This window comes from Delphinapterus leucas, chromosome 7 (genome assembly GCF_059928025.1).
Source record: "Delphinapterus leucas isolate spDelLeu-1000000601 "Yukka" chromosome 7, BTC_Dleu_Yukka2, whole genome shotgun sequence".
In the NCBI taxonomy this organism is placed as follows: Eukaryota; Metazoa; Chordata; class Mammalia; order Artiodactyla; family Monodontidae; genus Delphinapterus; species Delphinapterus leucas.
This window is the reverse complement of record NC_143135.1, coordinates 4,484,546-4,498,298: the sequence shown is the minus strand read 5'-3', so window position 1 is coordinate 4,498,298 and position 13,753 is coordinate 4,484,546. Positions and strand designations below refer to the sequence as shown.

The window sequence follows — 13,753 nt, the reverse complement described above, 5'->3', positions numbered from 1 at the left end:
GGACCGCTACCTCTGTGTGCTGTTTCTGTTCTCTCCTTTTCCAAATGGGGTTAAAAAAAAAAATCATAGTTATTTCCTTTGTCCTGTCCACTGTGAATAGCGTGTCTTGAGAGTGGCCATCATCATTTGGGTTGGAGGGATGGTACCCATCACTAGGATTGGGCACCCGTCCTTGAGGAGGTGCCTCTGGATCTGATGGAGAGAGATGCAAATGGCCCACAGATCCTGGGCTCGGTGCTGGGGTATCAGCCCCCAGAATTGACTTTGGATTGTCTCTCTTCTTGGGGAGAGAGGGAAGTGCATTTTCTGCTGTGAATAATATAGCTACAGATTTGGGGTAGGAACGTTATAAAATCATATCAATACAGGGAAAGAAGTGGGTGGTGGAATGTGGCCCACAGCTGCCACTTTGCCTGCTAACATCTCCTTTTCGTGCTTTTTGTTTGAGCTCACCTCTTCCCCGCTCTAAGCCTTGTTGGGTTTTGGTGAGGTGGGCATCCTCCTTCCTCCCCAGTCTGCCCCCCGCTCCAGGAGAGGGCTGGTGCCTGGGGCCTGGCCAGTGAGTGTGATGGTTGGGGCCTCTGCCAGAACTATCAGGAAAGAGATGCTCTCTTTCTGCCGGGATTGCTGAATTTGTCGAATATAAACCAGGAACTGCTAGTCACCTGCTGTTGAGTTGATTCACTGGGAATAAAGGCAGTGCAGATAAAAGCAGAGATGAGAAACAGAGAAAAGAAAAGTAACTGAGGGAACATCATTAGGGGCCCAGGTCCAGCTACGTCCGAATTGAAAATCACTTCTGGGGACTTCCCTGGTGATGCAGTGGTTAAGAATCCGCCTGCCAATGCAAGGGACACAGGTTCCATCCCTGGTCCAGGAAGATCCCACATGCCATGGAGCAACTAAGCCTGTGAGCCGCAACTACTGAGCCTGCGCTCTAGAGCCCTCGAACCACAACTACTGAGCCCACGTGCCACAACTACTGAAGCCCATGTGCCTAGAGCCTGTGCCCCACAGCAAGAGAAGCCACTGCAATGAGAAGCCCACACACCGCAATGAAGAGTAGTCCACGCTCACTGGAACTTTCCTGGGATGTGAGTCAGTGAATTCCCTCAAACACATGCATACACTCCACCTATACCACCCACCCCTCCACCAAAACTAGATTAAACTGGGGTTTCTGTGACTTGTCACCAAAAGTCCTGGCTGATAAAAAAATCTGCTTATGAAACTAATCTGTAATCTAGAATTTAGAGGGGCATAAAGCAGAGATGAGTGGTTGCCTCAGGGTGGGGGCAGAGGCAGGATGATTGGCTGGATGCCTCAGGAAACTTTGGGGGAGGTGATGGAAATGTTCTTTTCTGGGGGTTGGAAGCATTCTGTGTATTGATTTGGTGATGACATAAGCATATACACATGTGTCAAAGATCATTGAGCTACATATTAAATGGATGTATCTTATTGTATATCAATTAGACCGCCATTAAATCAATTACAAAGATTTAAAAAAAAAAAATCTGCCTGATTAGGGACGCCTTCTCCTGAGTTGCCAGGAAACTTGGCGCTGGCATTCTGACTCACTGAAGCAGAGTTTTCCATGAGTTTTAATTTTGTGAACTGTGTCCTGTTGTTTTCTCCAAACCCCTACTGGCTACTCTCCAGCCCCCACTGGCTGAGAATGTAATATTTTTGTACTCATGTTCTCAGTTGTCCTGGTTCTGGAAGATTCTGCAACATATTTGCAGAGCTCCCCAGCCTTGTAGCCAACCTGCTTAAGGGCACACTTCCTTGGGCTGGAGCTTCTTCCCAAGCATTGAGAGGCTGGACCATAAATGGACCCATCCCTCTGTCTCACCTTCTAAAGGAAGCCTTTGGTTCCCTAGACAGAGGAATCTTCTTGGCTGAGGGTTCTGAACCAAGCTGTGCAGAAAAGATCTGGGGCTGCAAACTTCTGGCAGAGAATATAAACCCCAAGTTATCTCAAAACCATACTGGCAGGATACTCAGGAAAGCTGGGCGGATGCCAGAGAGGCATTCCATTTCCTCTTATTAGGATGGAAGATGAGACAGAAGAGGTATCGGCTTCCAGGCTGTTCACTGTGCCGTCTGTTGAACACGCATGCCTTCCCATCCCCCAATCCATTCCAGACATCTACAGCCTAAAACCGGGCTGTCCTCTCCTTTGGTCTCTATTGACTGTGTAGTCCAACAAGGCCGGTCCAGGGCGTCCTTGGGCGGCGATGGGCTTGCCCTGTCTACTTCATGCATCACCCCAGAACCCCAGCTCCCAGTGCTTTGCTGATGGGAAGCACAGAGGTCAGAGGCCTGAGCTTCCAGGGAAACAGGAAAACCACTGTGCCTGACGATGACTGGGGCTCCAACCAGGGCCGCCCACCTTGGACGAGGAACGCCATTCGTAAGCACTGGTGTCCACCACGGCCGCTGAGAGTCTGTACTGCAGAGCCCTGTCCTGAAGATTAAACGAGATTCGCACGTGGAGCTCTCAGCCCAGGGCCCACTGAGCATAGTAGGTCCTTAAGAAATGACAGTCATTGCCCTGACGAGCAGTGCTGGCACTGGCTCTTCCCGAGAATGTCCCTCCTTCAGTGGCCGCCCTGCGCCCTGACTGTAGTGTGTGCGACGCTGAGCCACGGCAGACCGAGGTCCCGCGGCTCACGGGTGGCGGTCCCTGGCCTCCCTGAGGCTGGCCCTGGCTTTCCAAGTTTGACCGTGTGTATCCCATGTGTACCTAAGAGTGTGTTTCCCCACTTGCTCACGTCTGTAGAGACAGCGGTGACAGGAAGTATGAAAACGTGGAGAGCTCTGTCCTGCCTGTGGCTCTCCCCTCCCTCACGTCCTGTTGGGGGACGGGGGAACAAGTGTTGTTTCTTTGTCCAGCCACCTAGAAGCTGCCTGGTAGGTACGGGACTTCACTCCCCGAATCACGATTCTATGACTCTGTTGACCAGCAGGTGTCAAAGGAGAATGGCCAGAGCCCTTGCCCCAGGCAGTTTCAGGGTGGAAATCTGTGATGTTTGGGGACCCTTGACTTCCTGCCTTTATGGGACACCCAGGAAGAAGGAGGCTTTTGGTCACCACGGAGGGGGCCCGGATATGCCGTTTTAGGGGGGTGGGGATAGCAGAGGTGCATCATCCCACCCCTGCAGTGGGCAAATACCGACGGAGGGAGGAGGAAAGCGGTCGAGGGCCTGAGGCTTCTGCTTGCGTGCGGGCCTTTGCCCCACCGGCAGCACAGAACCGCTAGCACAGAAGCGAGGTGGCCAGGGCGTGGGCAGGTTGTGCCTGGACGCTGCCCGGGGGCTGGAGTGGCAGAAAGGAGAAGAGGCCTGACTCCCTAGCAAGACTGCAGGGAGAAAGGTCCCGGGGCCGGGAGAGGCCCCATTCCTGGAGTTCGTCCCCGGCCCTTCTCGGCTTAGCGTCTGCCAGAGGCACGTGTATGTTCATACACAGGCCCAGCCCTGTCCTGACCTCCAGGCCCTGTTAGTTGGTGAGGGCTGCCCACCCACCCACCGGGCCTGGGTTCGGAGCCGTGGCAGAGGCACGAAGGCGCCGTCGAGCTCCCGGGTGGGGGTTAACTCCCCACTGGGGGCTCGGGGCTCCTGAGGAAGAGGGGAACCCCAGGGGCTGGGATGCATTGCGCCCCGAGGAAACAGGCCTTGGATGGCCCCCTGGGGCACCTGCAGGCCTGGGAAGCCGTTCCGCCGTGTGGAGGGAGGCCTGCACCGCTGGGAGCTTTCCAGCCAGTGGTCCCGACCCCACCCCCTGACGCGCGTCGTCAGGACCCCACTTGGTTTCTCGAGTCCCCAGAAGTGTCAGCTGTGGTGGCCTCCAACTCTGCTTTCCTGGGATTCTCTGACTGGTGTGTGGAGGAGAGGCTGGGGAGGGTGCACCTCAGGGGCTGGGAAAGGGGCGGGTGGGCACCCCGGCTTCATCACCCGAAGCTCCTGGAAACTTCGCCACTGGACCACACAGAGCGGTGGCCTTGCTGGAGCAGCAGCTGGGGCTGTGAGCAAAGGGAGCCGGGCTGCCGGGCGCTGGTCGTCAGGGCAATGCACTTGGGGGTCAGCCGGCCCGAGGGTGGTGCTGCAGCCCTTCTCCGTGATCACCAGGGCTCTGCAGGCAGAATGCCAGCCACCAGGCGGTACTGCCTCCTGGACGGGCAGTTCCCTCTGTCAGCCGCCCCGCCCGCCCTGCCATCTCCTGGCTCTCCACAGAAGAGGGGCGCCCTGATGCTGCCCTGGACCCCGGACACCCCTGCCCTGGTCTCTCCCCGGGCCTATGCAGTGAGCAGTTTTCCCAGATCTTCCCCCAAAGTGGCGGGGATCCCAGGCTGGACATCAGGAGGCCAAGATGGGCCTGTTCCTGGGGCTGCCGGAGGTGAGGCGCTGGCCAGGGAGCCATCCGGCCCGGCTCTAGTGGAGGCTGTCTCTTGGGAGGGGCTTCAGCCTATGGCTGGGGGGTCGGGAAGTGACAGGCACAGGGACGCCAGCCCTGCCTCAGAGAGCTTAGGACAGAGAGTTCTGGGTGGGGCAGGGGGTGCAATATTGCCGACGATGCAGCAGCCACCGCGGGGGTCTCTGTGTGGACACACTGTGTTCTTTTTTATTATTATTATTTAAACTTATTTATTTATTTTTTATTTATTTATTTTTGGCTGCGTTGGGTCTTTGTTGCTGCGTGTGGGCTTTCTCTAGTTGGGGCTACTCTTCGTTGCAGTGCACGGGCTTCTCATTGCAGTGGCTTCTCTTGTTGCGGAGCACGGGATCTAGGCACGTGGGCTTCAGCAGTTGTGGCTCGCGGGCTCTAGAGCGCAGGCTCAGTAGTTGTGGCGCACGGGCTTAGTTGCTCCGCAGCGTGTGGGATCTTCCCGGACCAGGGCTCGAACCCGTGTCTCCTGCATCGGCAGGCGGATTCTCAACCACTGCGCCACCAAGGAAGCCCGCACACTGTGTTCTTCATGGGCAGGGACTGTATTAGTAGCCAGCAGAGAGCCTAGAACCCAGCAGGTGTGATGAAAACTAAGGTTCCCAGGGGGAGTGGGGGGGCCCTGGGTGGGTGAAAAGTGCATGGGGGTTAGCCAACAGAGTGTAGCGTGGGGACCAAGCTCCCTCTGGCAGAGGAGTGGACACCCTAGCAGGAGAGGGAGCACGCCGGTGTGTAGACCGGCCAGCCGGGAGAGGCGGCACGGGAGCTGGGGTACAGAGCGGGCTGCACGGGGGGCGGCGTGGAAAGGCTGCCCGTCTGGGCTTCGGGTGCCAGTGGGGTCCTCACTGTGAGAACAAGATCACAGACAGGACAGAGGGCAGGAAGCCTTCCTCGCTGCGAGATAGAAAACGTTTATTGATATACACGTATTATCTTTCATCAAACTGGGCCACCGTGCTTGTAGGTGGGCTGAGGTGGCCAGGTAGAGCCAGTGCCCACTTTTGGGTGGGGCTATAGCCCAGAGACTGCCTGGACGGCCTTCCGGAGCCCCTCAGACCAGGCGGACGGCAGCTCAGACATGCCGGCTGGCATGGAGTCAGAAACGAGAGTGAGCCACTCAAGCCAGCCGACGGCTTTTCCTGCGTCCAGGCACTTGCCGGGCCAGAGGCTCCCCCATTTCGGCCACCAAAGGGAACGTCATGTGCAGAAAGACTGGGCTCCCAGGCGGATTAAGGAGAAGCGTCTCCCAGGTAGCACCCTTGCCTTGACAGGGCAGAAAGGAGACAGCAGGTGTCCCAACAGCAGGACAAAGATGCTGGCCCGACGGGTGATGGGCTGGCTGTTCTCAGGAGGGCTGGCTGATGGGGCAGGAGGTGGATGGGCTGCGTGACCCCCTCCTCTCCTTTCCTGGCCATCCTGGGGCGGGGAGGAGCCCCACACCTGGCCCACCGCCCGGGGGCAACTTCTGCAGTGGGTCACGGAAGGAGGATAGCTGGGAGGAGCCTGGTGAGGCCACGGGGTCTGTTTGGAAGTGGCTCTTCTGTCTCTCGGCCACCCCCAGAACCTCGGCCCCGGGAGAAGGCGGCACGCGGGTGGGGAGCAGATTCTTCTCCTTGCACTCGGGCCCCGGGGCTGCTGCCCAACTCCTGTCCCCCTGCAAAGGGTCTCTGGAGGCCACTCCAGCTGGCTGCCGCCTCCCCTCCAGGAGCTGGCCTCTCACGAGGCATTCCCCGAGGTGCACTGCATCTCCATGGTGACCGTGTTGGGCGTGCTGCCCCCCGCCTCCCCCGGCTCGGCCCCGTCTCTCAGGGCCCGCTGGAAGACCACCCTGAGGGGCTCCCACAGCCGCTGTGACTTGTCCCTGCCGGCCAGGAAGTAGACGACAGGCTTGGCGCTGCTGTTGATGCAGATAAACAGGTCGGTGACGTACTCGGGGAAGGGGGCCGGGATCTGGAAGACCCAGAAGAGGAACCAGTCGATCCCTAAGTAGATGGAGGACACGAGGAAAACCGAGACCATGGCCAGGATGACATGGTTGAGCTTGGCCGAGCGCTGGCGCCGCCGGGCCCGGCATTCCACGTGCAGGACGAGCGCCAGGCAGGGCAGCACCATGAGCGGACAGGAGACCAGGAACAGCAGGATGCCCAGGAAGTTGTCCACATGCCCGCAGCCCGGCCCGGACGCCTGGCGGCCCAGGAACATGCAGAAGTAGCTGTGGATGCTGGTGACCAGGAGTGACAGGCTCCAGAGCAGCGAGCACACCACGGCCGACAGGCGCTTGGGCCGACGGCGCCAGTACCAAGAGGGAAAGATGACCGACAGGCAGCGCTCTGAGCTGATGGCTGGCAGGAGGCTCACGCTGGTGATGAACATGCAGAGCCCCAGGATCCGGGACACCGCGCGGACGTAGTCAGCAAACGAGCCCAGGAAGCCCCCCGTGTTCAGGATGGAGAACACGGCCTTGCTAAAGAGGTAGCCGACGTCCGCGCTGGCCAAGTGCAGAAAGTAGATGGAGAAGGGGCTCCTTTTGATGGAGAAGCCGAAAAACCAGAGGACCAGCCCGTTGCCCACCAGGCCGCACAGACAGAGAAGCAGGAAGACGTAGTTCATGACGGCTGGCGGTGGCAGCATGGTGATCTGCTCGATGGTCAGGAAGCCGCGGCCGTAGAGCTCCGGGGCCTCGCTCACTCCCGGACACATCTGCGCAGGCGTGGAGGGGAGACACGCGGTGATGCTGGCTGGGCTCCATCCCCAAACCTGCACCTGCATCCAGGTGTGCTGGGCTCCGCCCCCAAACCTGCAGCTAAGCCCAGGTGTGTTGGTCCTGATTACAGACGTGGCTCTGGAGCAATGAATGGGCTCCAACTGGAGCAGAGATACCCTTGATCTGACATAGTGCTGCCATTCTGTACCCCAGAGTCTGGAGCTCGCAGCCTACAGGAGTGATAGTAAAAGTGGTGAAAAGAATCGGTCCCTCATAAAGGTACCCGGTGGTCCACCGGCCAGAAAATGTACATGTTGTGCAAGATAAAGAAAAACTGAGGAAGCTTTCCATATTGAAGGAAACTAAAGAGACATGACTAATTAATGCAGGGCTGTAAGTGTGGATTGTAGAGTGGATCTAACCATCACTATAGAGGCTATTAGGGGGATGACTGGGAAATGTGAACGTGGACTATGTATTGTACCAATGTTACACTTTCTGAAGAGGAAAATGTACCGTGGCTATGTATGGGAGTGTCCTTGTTCTTAGAAGATACAAACTGTTTGGGTGCAAAGGGGTTTGGTGTCTGCAATTTACTTTCAAATAGCTCTGGGAAAGAAAGCACCTATCAAGAGATAATAAAGGTTTATTTTTTAAAAAAAGAGATACTAGAGAGAAAGCACATGTGGCAACAGGCTAACGATTAATGAATCGGTGTATGCAAAGTTACAAAACTTGCAATTTTTCACACTGAAACATGAAAATATTTATTTTAAAAAACAAAATCACTTGTAAGTTACCAAAACAAAACCAAAGTGGACCCAGACCTATAGTGGAATCAGAGAGACCTGGGGAATCAGAGTTGGTTCCCTGCTGGGCCAGGGTGAAACTCTGGGTTTCTGGATCATGAGGGATCTGGATCTGGCCCAAGGGGGTCCCTAGAGGGCGAGACACTGAGGCAGTGGCTATTCATAGAGCTGTGTATTTTGACAATTGGTCTGGCCGTGTGAGTCCATCTGGCTAAATGACAGTCTTGCCTGCAGGGTCTGGGCTGGCATATAAATGCATGAACGTGGGTCATGTGCAAGAAGCTGACAAGTGTGTGGGGGGGGCAGTGGCAAACCGGAGGGCACCCGTCCTGAGCAAGTCGGCGGTGCCCTGCTCCAGCCGGTGGGCGCCAGTGGGACCAGCAGGCTGAGTGGCTCTTATTCATCCTTTTCCCTCTCCCCAGAGAAGCCAGAACTCGAGATGGTAATGTAAACTATCCTGATCTTTAAATGTTGACATTTAAAAAACACGGTGTGGGCCAAACATAACACATCTACAAGCTGGATTCGGTGCTCAGGCTGTGGATTTTGACCTCCCATCCCCAGTGGCGGAGGCTGTCCAGAGCACTGTCACTGCCCTGCCCACACCCCAACAGACATCACTAATCCATCCCAGCACTCTTTCCCACAGAGCCCGAACCTGGCCTCCCCCTAATCTAAGGTCGGGTGTCAGTACCCATTGCTCATGACTCCCTCCAAAACCCAAAACAAAACTGAAAAACAAACCAGAAGTTTCTTGAGGCAGGACTATTCTGCTACTTTCCAGATGGGCCCCAGCTCCGGCAGAAAGCTGGGTCCCGAAAGACTGCTCTCTGGGCCTGACACCCCATAACAAAGGGAGGGACCTCTGGCCTGGCTCCGGTCAAGGGCACCCTGCAAGCAGGGACTGGAGGGTGCTGGCAAACTTTGGGGAAACCCCAGAAGGTCAGGGCATGGGGGCCCTGGTCACTACCCGGCATCCTATCCTCTAAATATATTTATTGACCCCACATCTGTCTGTCTGTCTGTCAACTCTCAAACCCCTTAGCTCGCTCTTTACTCAGCCTTTCGTCTTCTCAGCTGGGGAGCAGACTCAGAAATTTACAAGATCCAGTGTCTAAACAAGTCCACGGAGGACCAGCGCTAGCGCTGGAGGGAACTGGGTGGCAGGGGCTGCATCTGACAGGTCAGATCCCTCAGTGCCTCTCGCAGGCTGGAAGAAGTCTGCAATCCTCCCCTCAGAGTCAGAGCTGGAGGGCCGGTGAGTCATTGGACGTGTGGCTGCCATCCCGGCCACATAGCACCTTGTACAATGCCTGCTCTGGAGCCTGGTGCCCTCCCTGGGCTCTGCCTTTTCTCTGGGGATTTCTGGGGACTCCCAAGCCAGTTCCTTCTCTGTCTCCTGTGGCTGCCATCTTGTGGTGGTCACCATCAGGGCTGCAGGCATGGTGGGGAAATGCCGGGGGCTGGGGTCCTGGCTCTGCCCCGACCTCCGGACTCACCGCAGTCAAGCTACTACACTGGCGTGAGCCTCAAGTTTCCTCAAAGGTTGCACTTGGTAAACTCAGGGGTCCTTCCAACTTGAGAGGGTTTTTCCCGGGATTCAGGAGGGAATTCCAGAGCTTTCAAAGGCCTCAGAGAAGTAGGGGGCAGGAGGGGGGGAGGGCAGAAGGGGTGGGTCAGCCTGATGGGTCGTCAGAGTCTCAGCCATGGCTAGTGCCTGGAGGCAGAGGGTAAACTGGGACTAACGGACCCTGGTGTTGGGCGACGCTGGCAGGGTGGCCCAGAGCCCCACGGAGCTCGTGACACCAGGGCCCCCTTGGAGCCAGCCTCGCAGGGCCTCCTGGCAGGGCCTGGCCATGGGAAATAGCCGACCGCCCCATCTCCCCAGGGAAGAGATGACAAGGCCTCTGGAGGTTGGTAACAGATGCCCCAAGGTCTGCACAGGATGGGATTCGAGGACGTCCGGTGATGAAGACACTGGGGATCCGAGGTGACCGGTAACCAGTGCCAGGCCACGTAGCCCAGAGGGGCCCTGCTGCCCGCCTGTCTGTCCCGAGCTAGAGGATGGGCCTGGGCGGCAGAGTGCCTGTGAGAAGGGGATGCTGGGCGGGGTCTGCCCCCTCCCACCACACCATCCTGCAGACCCGGGTCGGGGAGCCCCCTCTGTCGGGAGCTGATGGTGGCACTTGCCTTGTTCCTGTTGGTGGGATGGGTCTCCCAGGAGCAGTTTCCAGCCATCCCCAGGCCTGGTGAGTCCAGATTCCTTATGGCTATGCTCACAGCTCACCGGCCTGCACAACGCACCTGGCCAGGCAGAAAGAGTCACATGAGGGCGGCAGTGTTCTCCCCTCCCTCGCAGACCCCTCCCCAGGCCCTCGGGGGTCCCCCTTGGAGGGCAGGCTGATGAGCTATCCCCTGGCCGCCTTAGAGGCAGGGCCTTGTGGGAGGCACCGGGCTTCTTGCTGAGTCCAGAGCAGGAGGCGTCTGTGTGCACCACTCCCTCCTTCTCCGGGGCCCTCGTTCTCCCTCCCCGCTGCTGACACCCTAGGGACACCTCCTGGGGAAGAAGCCCCTCTCCTTCCCCGCTTGTTCTGAGATTTCTGGAGCCAGACGGCTTCTGGAGATATCTTTTATTTACCTGCACACATTTCTTGGACACCACCTTTGTGTCCAGCCAGGGGTGGGACAGGGGTTCAGTCCCAGACAGGAGAGTGGGGGAGGAAAGATCATTTCCGGCAAGGAGGCTTCCTGGAGGAGGAGGCTTTTGCCTGGGCCTTGTGTTTGTAACATATTAAGGTGTCTGGTCTTTCCCCTACACATGCCTGGAAGGCAGGGCACCCCGATCGTTAGCATCAGCATCGCTGTCACCACCATCAACCCCGTGTCAGTGAGTGCCTGCTCGCTTACACCCCATCCTCCTGTTTGGTCCTGGGTACCAGCTGTGAGGCAGTTGTAGTCACTCCCCTATGATGAGGGCAGGGAGGTGAGGTCACCTGCCCAGGGCGCACCCTATAACTGCCACACACACTGCAGCTTTGCTGATTTGTGTACCTGCAGGACCAGAGCGGCTGCAGAGACAGGAGGGCTGGAGGCGGCACCAGCCTCGAGGCTGCTATGGTGGCCCCGGCTCCAGGCTGGAGCAGGGGCAGCTGGACTCGGCCAGGACTGCAGGTGGGAGGCCTGGGAGAAGTAGTGACAAGCCGGGGAGGGGGCGTCCCTGCGTGAGATCTGTCCGCCCTCCTCCGGCAGAGCTCATTGGTCCACCTGCCCCGGGTGCACTCGAATTGACTCCGGTCCCCCAACCTGACCTCGGCCCCCGCCCACAAGCACCCATCCCTCCCACTGTGCAGGCGGGAAACTGAGGCTGTCAGCGGAGGAGGAGCCTTGCGGGGGCACAGCCTGGCCACAGGCTGCCGTGCCCCTCCTCCTCCGGACTCCCCCGGAATTCCATCCTTGGCCGCCACGCGCGCGCCCCTCAGCCCCGGGCCGGGAGGGCGGGGCCGGGCAGGCGCCGGTCATTGGCTGCGCGGGAAGGCGGTCCCCGCGAGCTGCCCGCCCCTCTTTAACCCTCAGCCTCCCGGAGCCAGCGGCACAGGGCCGCCCGGAGGGGCAGCGGGCGGGGCCGGAGGTGCGGACGGCGCGGCCCCGGACCGCAGCCCCGCAGGGCGTGGGGCTCGCGCCGGGGCCCCAGGTGGCTGCGCGTCGCGGAGCGGGGCGGCGCTTATGCGTGAGAACAAGTGAGCCAGCTCGTGAGGCGTGTGCAGTGTGGGTTTGCAGACAGCGGGGGGGCTAGGAGGTGTGCATATTACTGTGTACCTCCCACCCCTCCCCCGTGACAGCCTTGACTCTAGTTGGGCCACTGTCCCCATTGCCACGGACAGACCTCATGCTTCTCCACACTCTGGGGCTTGTCCAAGCTCTCCGGGTGCCTGCAACCCCCAAACTGCCTGCCTCTCCCTCACCCCTCCTGGCCTGGGGTACTCCCCCCTTCCACCCTCCTCTTCCTACACCGTTCTCCCTCTTCTTGGTCGCCCTTCCAGACACACATCACCCCTAGGTCTGGGCCCCAGGCTTGGCCCCCAGGAATGTCCTGACTCTGAGAGCCTCTTCCGTTCACCTCTGCCAGGCTAGACCCCCAAGGACACACATGCCCCCAGGACAGCTGGCTGGGGCCTGCCCACGAGATCCGACTGGGGCTGGGCGTGTAGTGGTTGATTCGAGGTGTGGGTGTCCCTGTGTGTCTGAGCCCTTGCTGTCCTGCCACGGGCCATCCGAAAAGCTACTGCACTTCCGTGCAGAGAGATCTGGAAGCCAAGCTGGACCCCACGTGCGCCATAGAAAGACGTGTGTGTGACATGTGTATGGGACGTACGTGAGTGCGTGTGAGTGCGTGTGCCCCTCACGTCAGGATCTGACGTGTGACAGAACTAGCTTGGGCTAAAGCAGACAAAAAAACCTGCCAGCTCAGCTCACTGCTGACCCTCCCCTCAAAGCACAAGGCCAAGGATGGGCCCCCAGCCACCTGTCTGCCACCTCAGGAAGTCACCACCGCCCACCACGCCCAGCTCCAAACCCACCTGGGTCCCCGCTAGACAGGACTTTACACCAAGAGGCCTTGGTGGGAACCATCAGACTCCAATTCTCCTGTCGGTGTTCCCAGCCCCTCTCCTTGTCCCGGGGCTGCCGCCTGGGCTGGGTCTGAGAGCACTGGCCACGGGGTGAGCTTGTGGCTGTCATTCCCCCCAGACACAGGGGACACCTTTCAAAATGTCTCACGAACAGCCTTCACCCAACGCCAACACCCCATCAGGCACCGCCCACCAGGGAGAAGGTGGGACGCAGCCACCCAACCTCCGGTGGCTGCCGAGGCTGACCCCTCGGTGTCCATCCCAGGGCTGGCCCCAAGCTGCCGGAGCTCGGCCCGGGGAAGGAGGGGGCTGCTGTCAGCGTGCGTGACGGCGGTGGGAGCTGTTGCACTTGGGGTGCTGCCTGCTGGGTGTTCCCCTTCCTGCCCTTCCAGAAAGCACGCTTGGATGGCTGGCGAGGGTGGGGAGGGATAGAGGGGGAGCCCCCACCCACAGGAGGACAGAGCAGGAGCTGGAAGCAGAGGACAGCTGGGGGGTCAGCAATCACCAGGGTGCCCGGGCCTGCCACACAGGACGGGGACTCTCAAAGCGGCCCGATGACCCTGGGACTCTGGGGCCTTGGGAGGGCTCCTCTGGTGGTGAGAGCGCTGCTCTGCCGTCTCAGGCTCCTGCTTGGGGCCGTGTGATGTCCGGGGGCTGCCAGCCTCAAGGGTGCCTGCCTTCTTCTCCTTCCCTGCCCGGCTTTCACCCTGCAGCCCCGGCTCCCGGGATGCCCTCCCCTGGGCCCTGGGCGCCGCGGAGCTACCTGCAGCTGCTGGCCTGATCCTCAGAGGCCTCCCCTTCGTGGAGGGCTCTTCCCGTGATGCCCACCTCTGGTCACCCACCAGCAGGGCAGCAGGCCAGCGCAGAGCACTGCCTGGAGCCTCAGGAAACGCGAGCTCGGGGTGGAGGAGAGCCCTCGCCTGCCTGCTGGAAGAGACGCTTTGGCAGTGTAACCCGCCCCAAACCCAACTCCAGGCCCGGCAGGAGGGGGGCGGGGACGGGGAAGACGAGGGGAGGAGGGGCTGAGCCCGGATGAGGCTCTGGGAAGGAATGCCCCGCTCAGGAGCCCCCCCCCTCCCCGGAGCCCCGCTGGGAACTCAGCTCTCCGCCTGATGACGTCGTGTTGGCCCGAGCACTGCGACCCGAGTCCAGCTGTGAATCTGCAG

At 59.3% G+C, this 13,753-nt stretch overlaps 1 protein-coding gene across 1 annotated transcript; it reads right to left on the bottom strand.

Annotated features, from left to right (window-relative positions):
* Window positions 1–5,279: 5,279 nt before the first annotated feature.
* MRGPRF (MAS related GPR family member F) lies at window positions 5,280–13,666 on the bottom strand. The gene is made up of 2 exons (XM_089914374.1): window positions 13,351–13,666; window positions 5,280–10,263 (listed from the first exon to the last, which is right to left on the bottom strand). Exon 2 carries the CDS (start codon window positions 7,213–7,215, stop codon window positions 6,163–6,165), a length of 1,053 nt encoding a protein of 350 aa, XP_089770500.1. The 5' UTR covers window positions 7,216–10,263; window positions 13,351–13,666; the 3' UTR covers window positions 5,280–6,162.
* Between the last annotated feature and the right edge of the window lie 87 nt (window positions 13,667–13,753).

Coding starts and splice junctions, on each gene's coding strand:
- MRGPRF (XM_089914374.1), bottom strand. CDS start 7,215: ATGCAGGTGCAGGTTTGGGGATGGAGCCCAGCCAGCATCACCGCGTGT.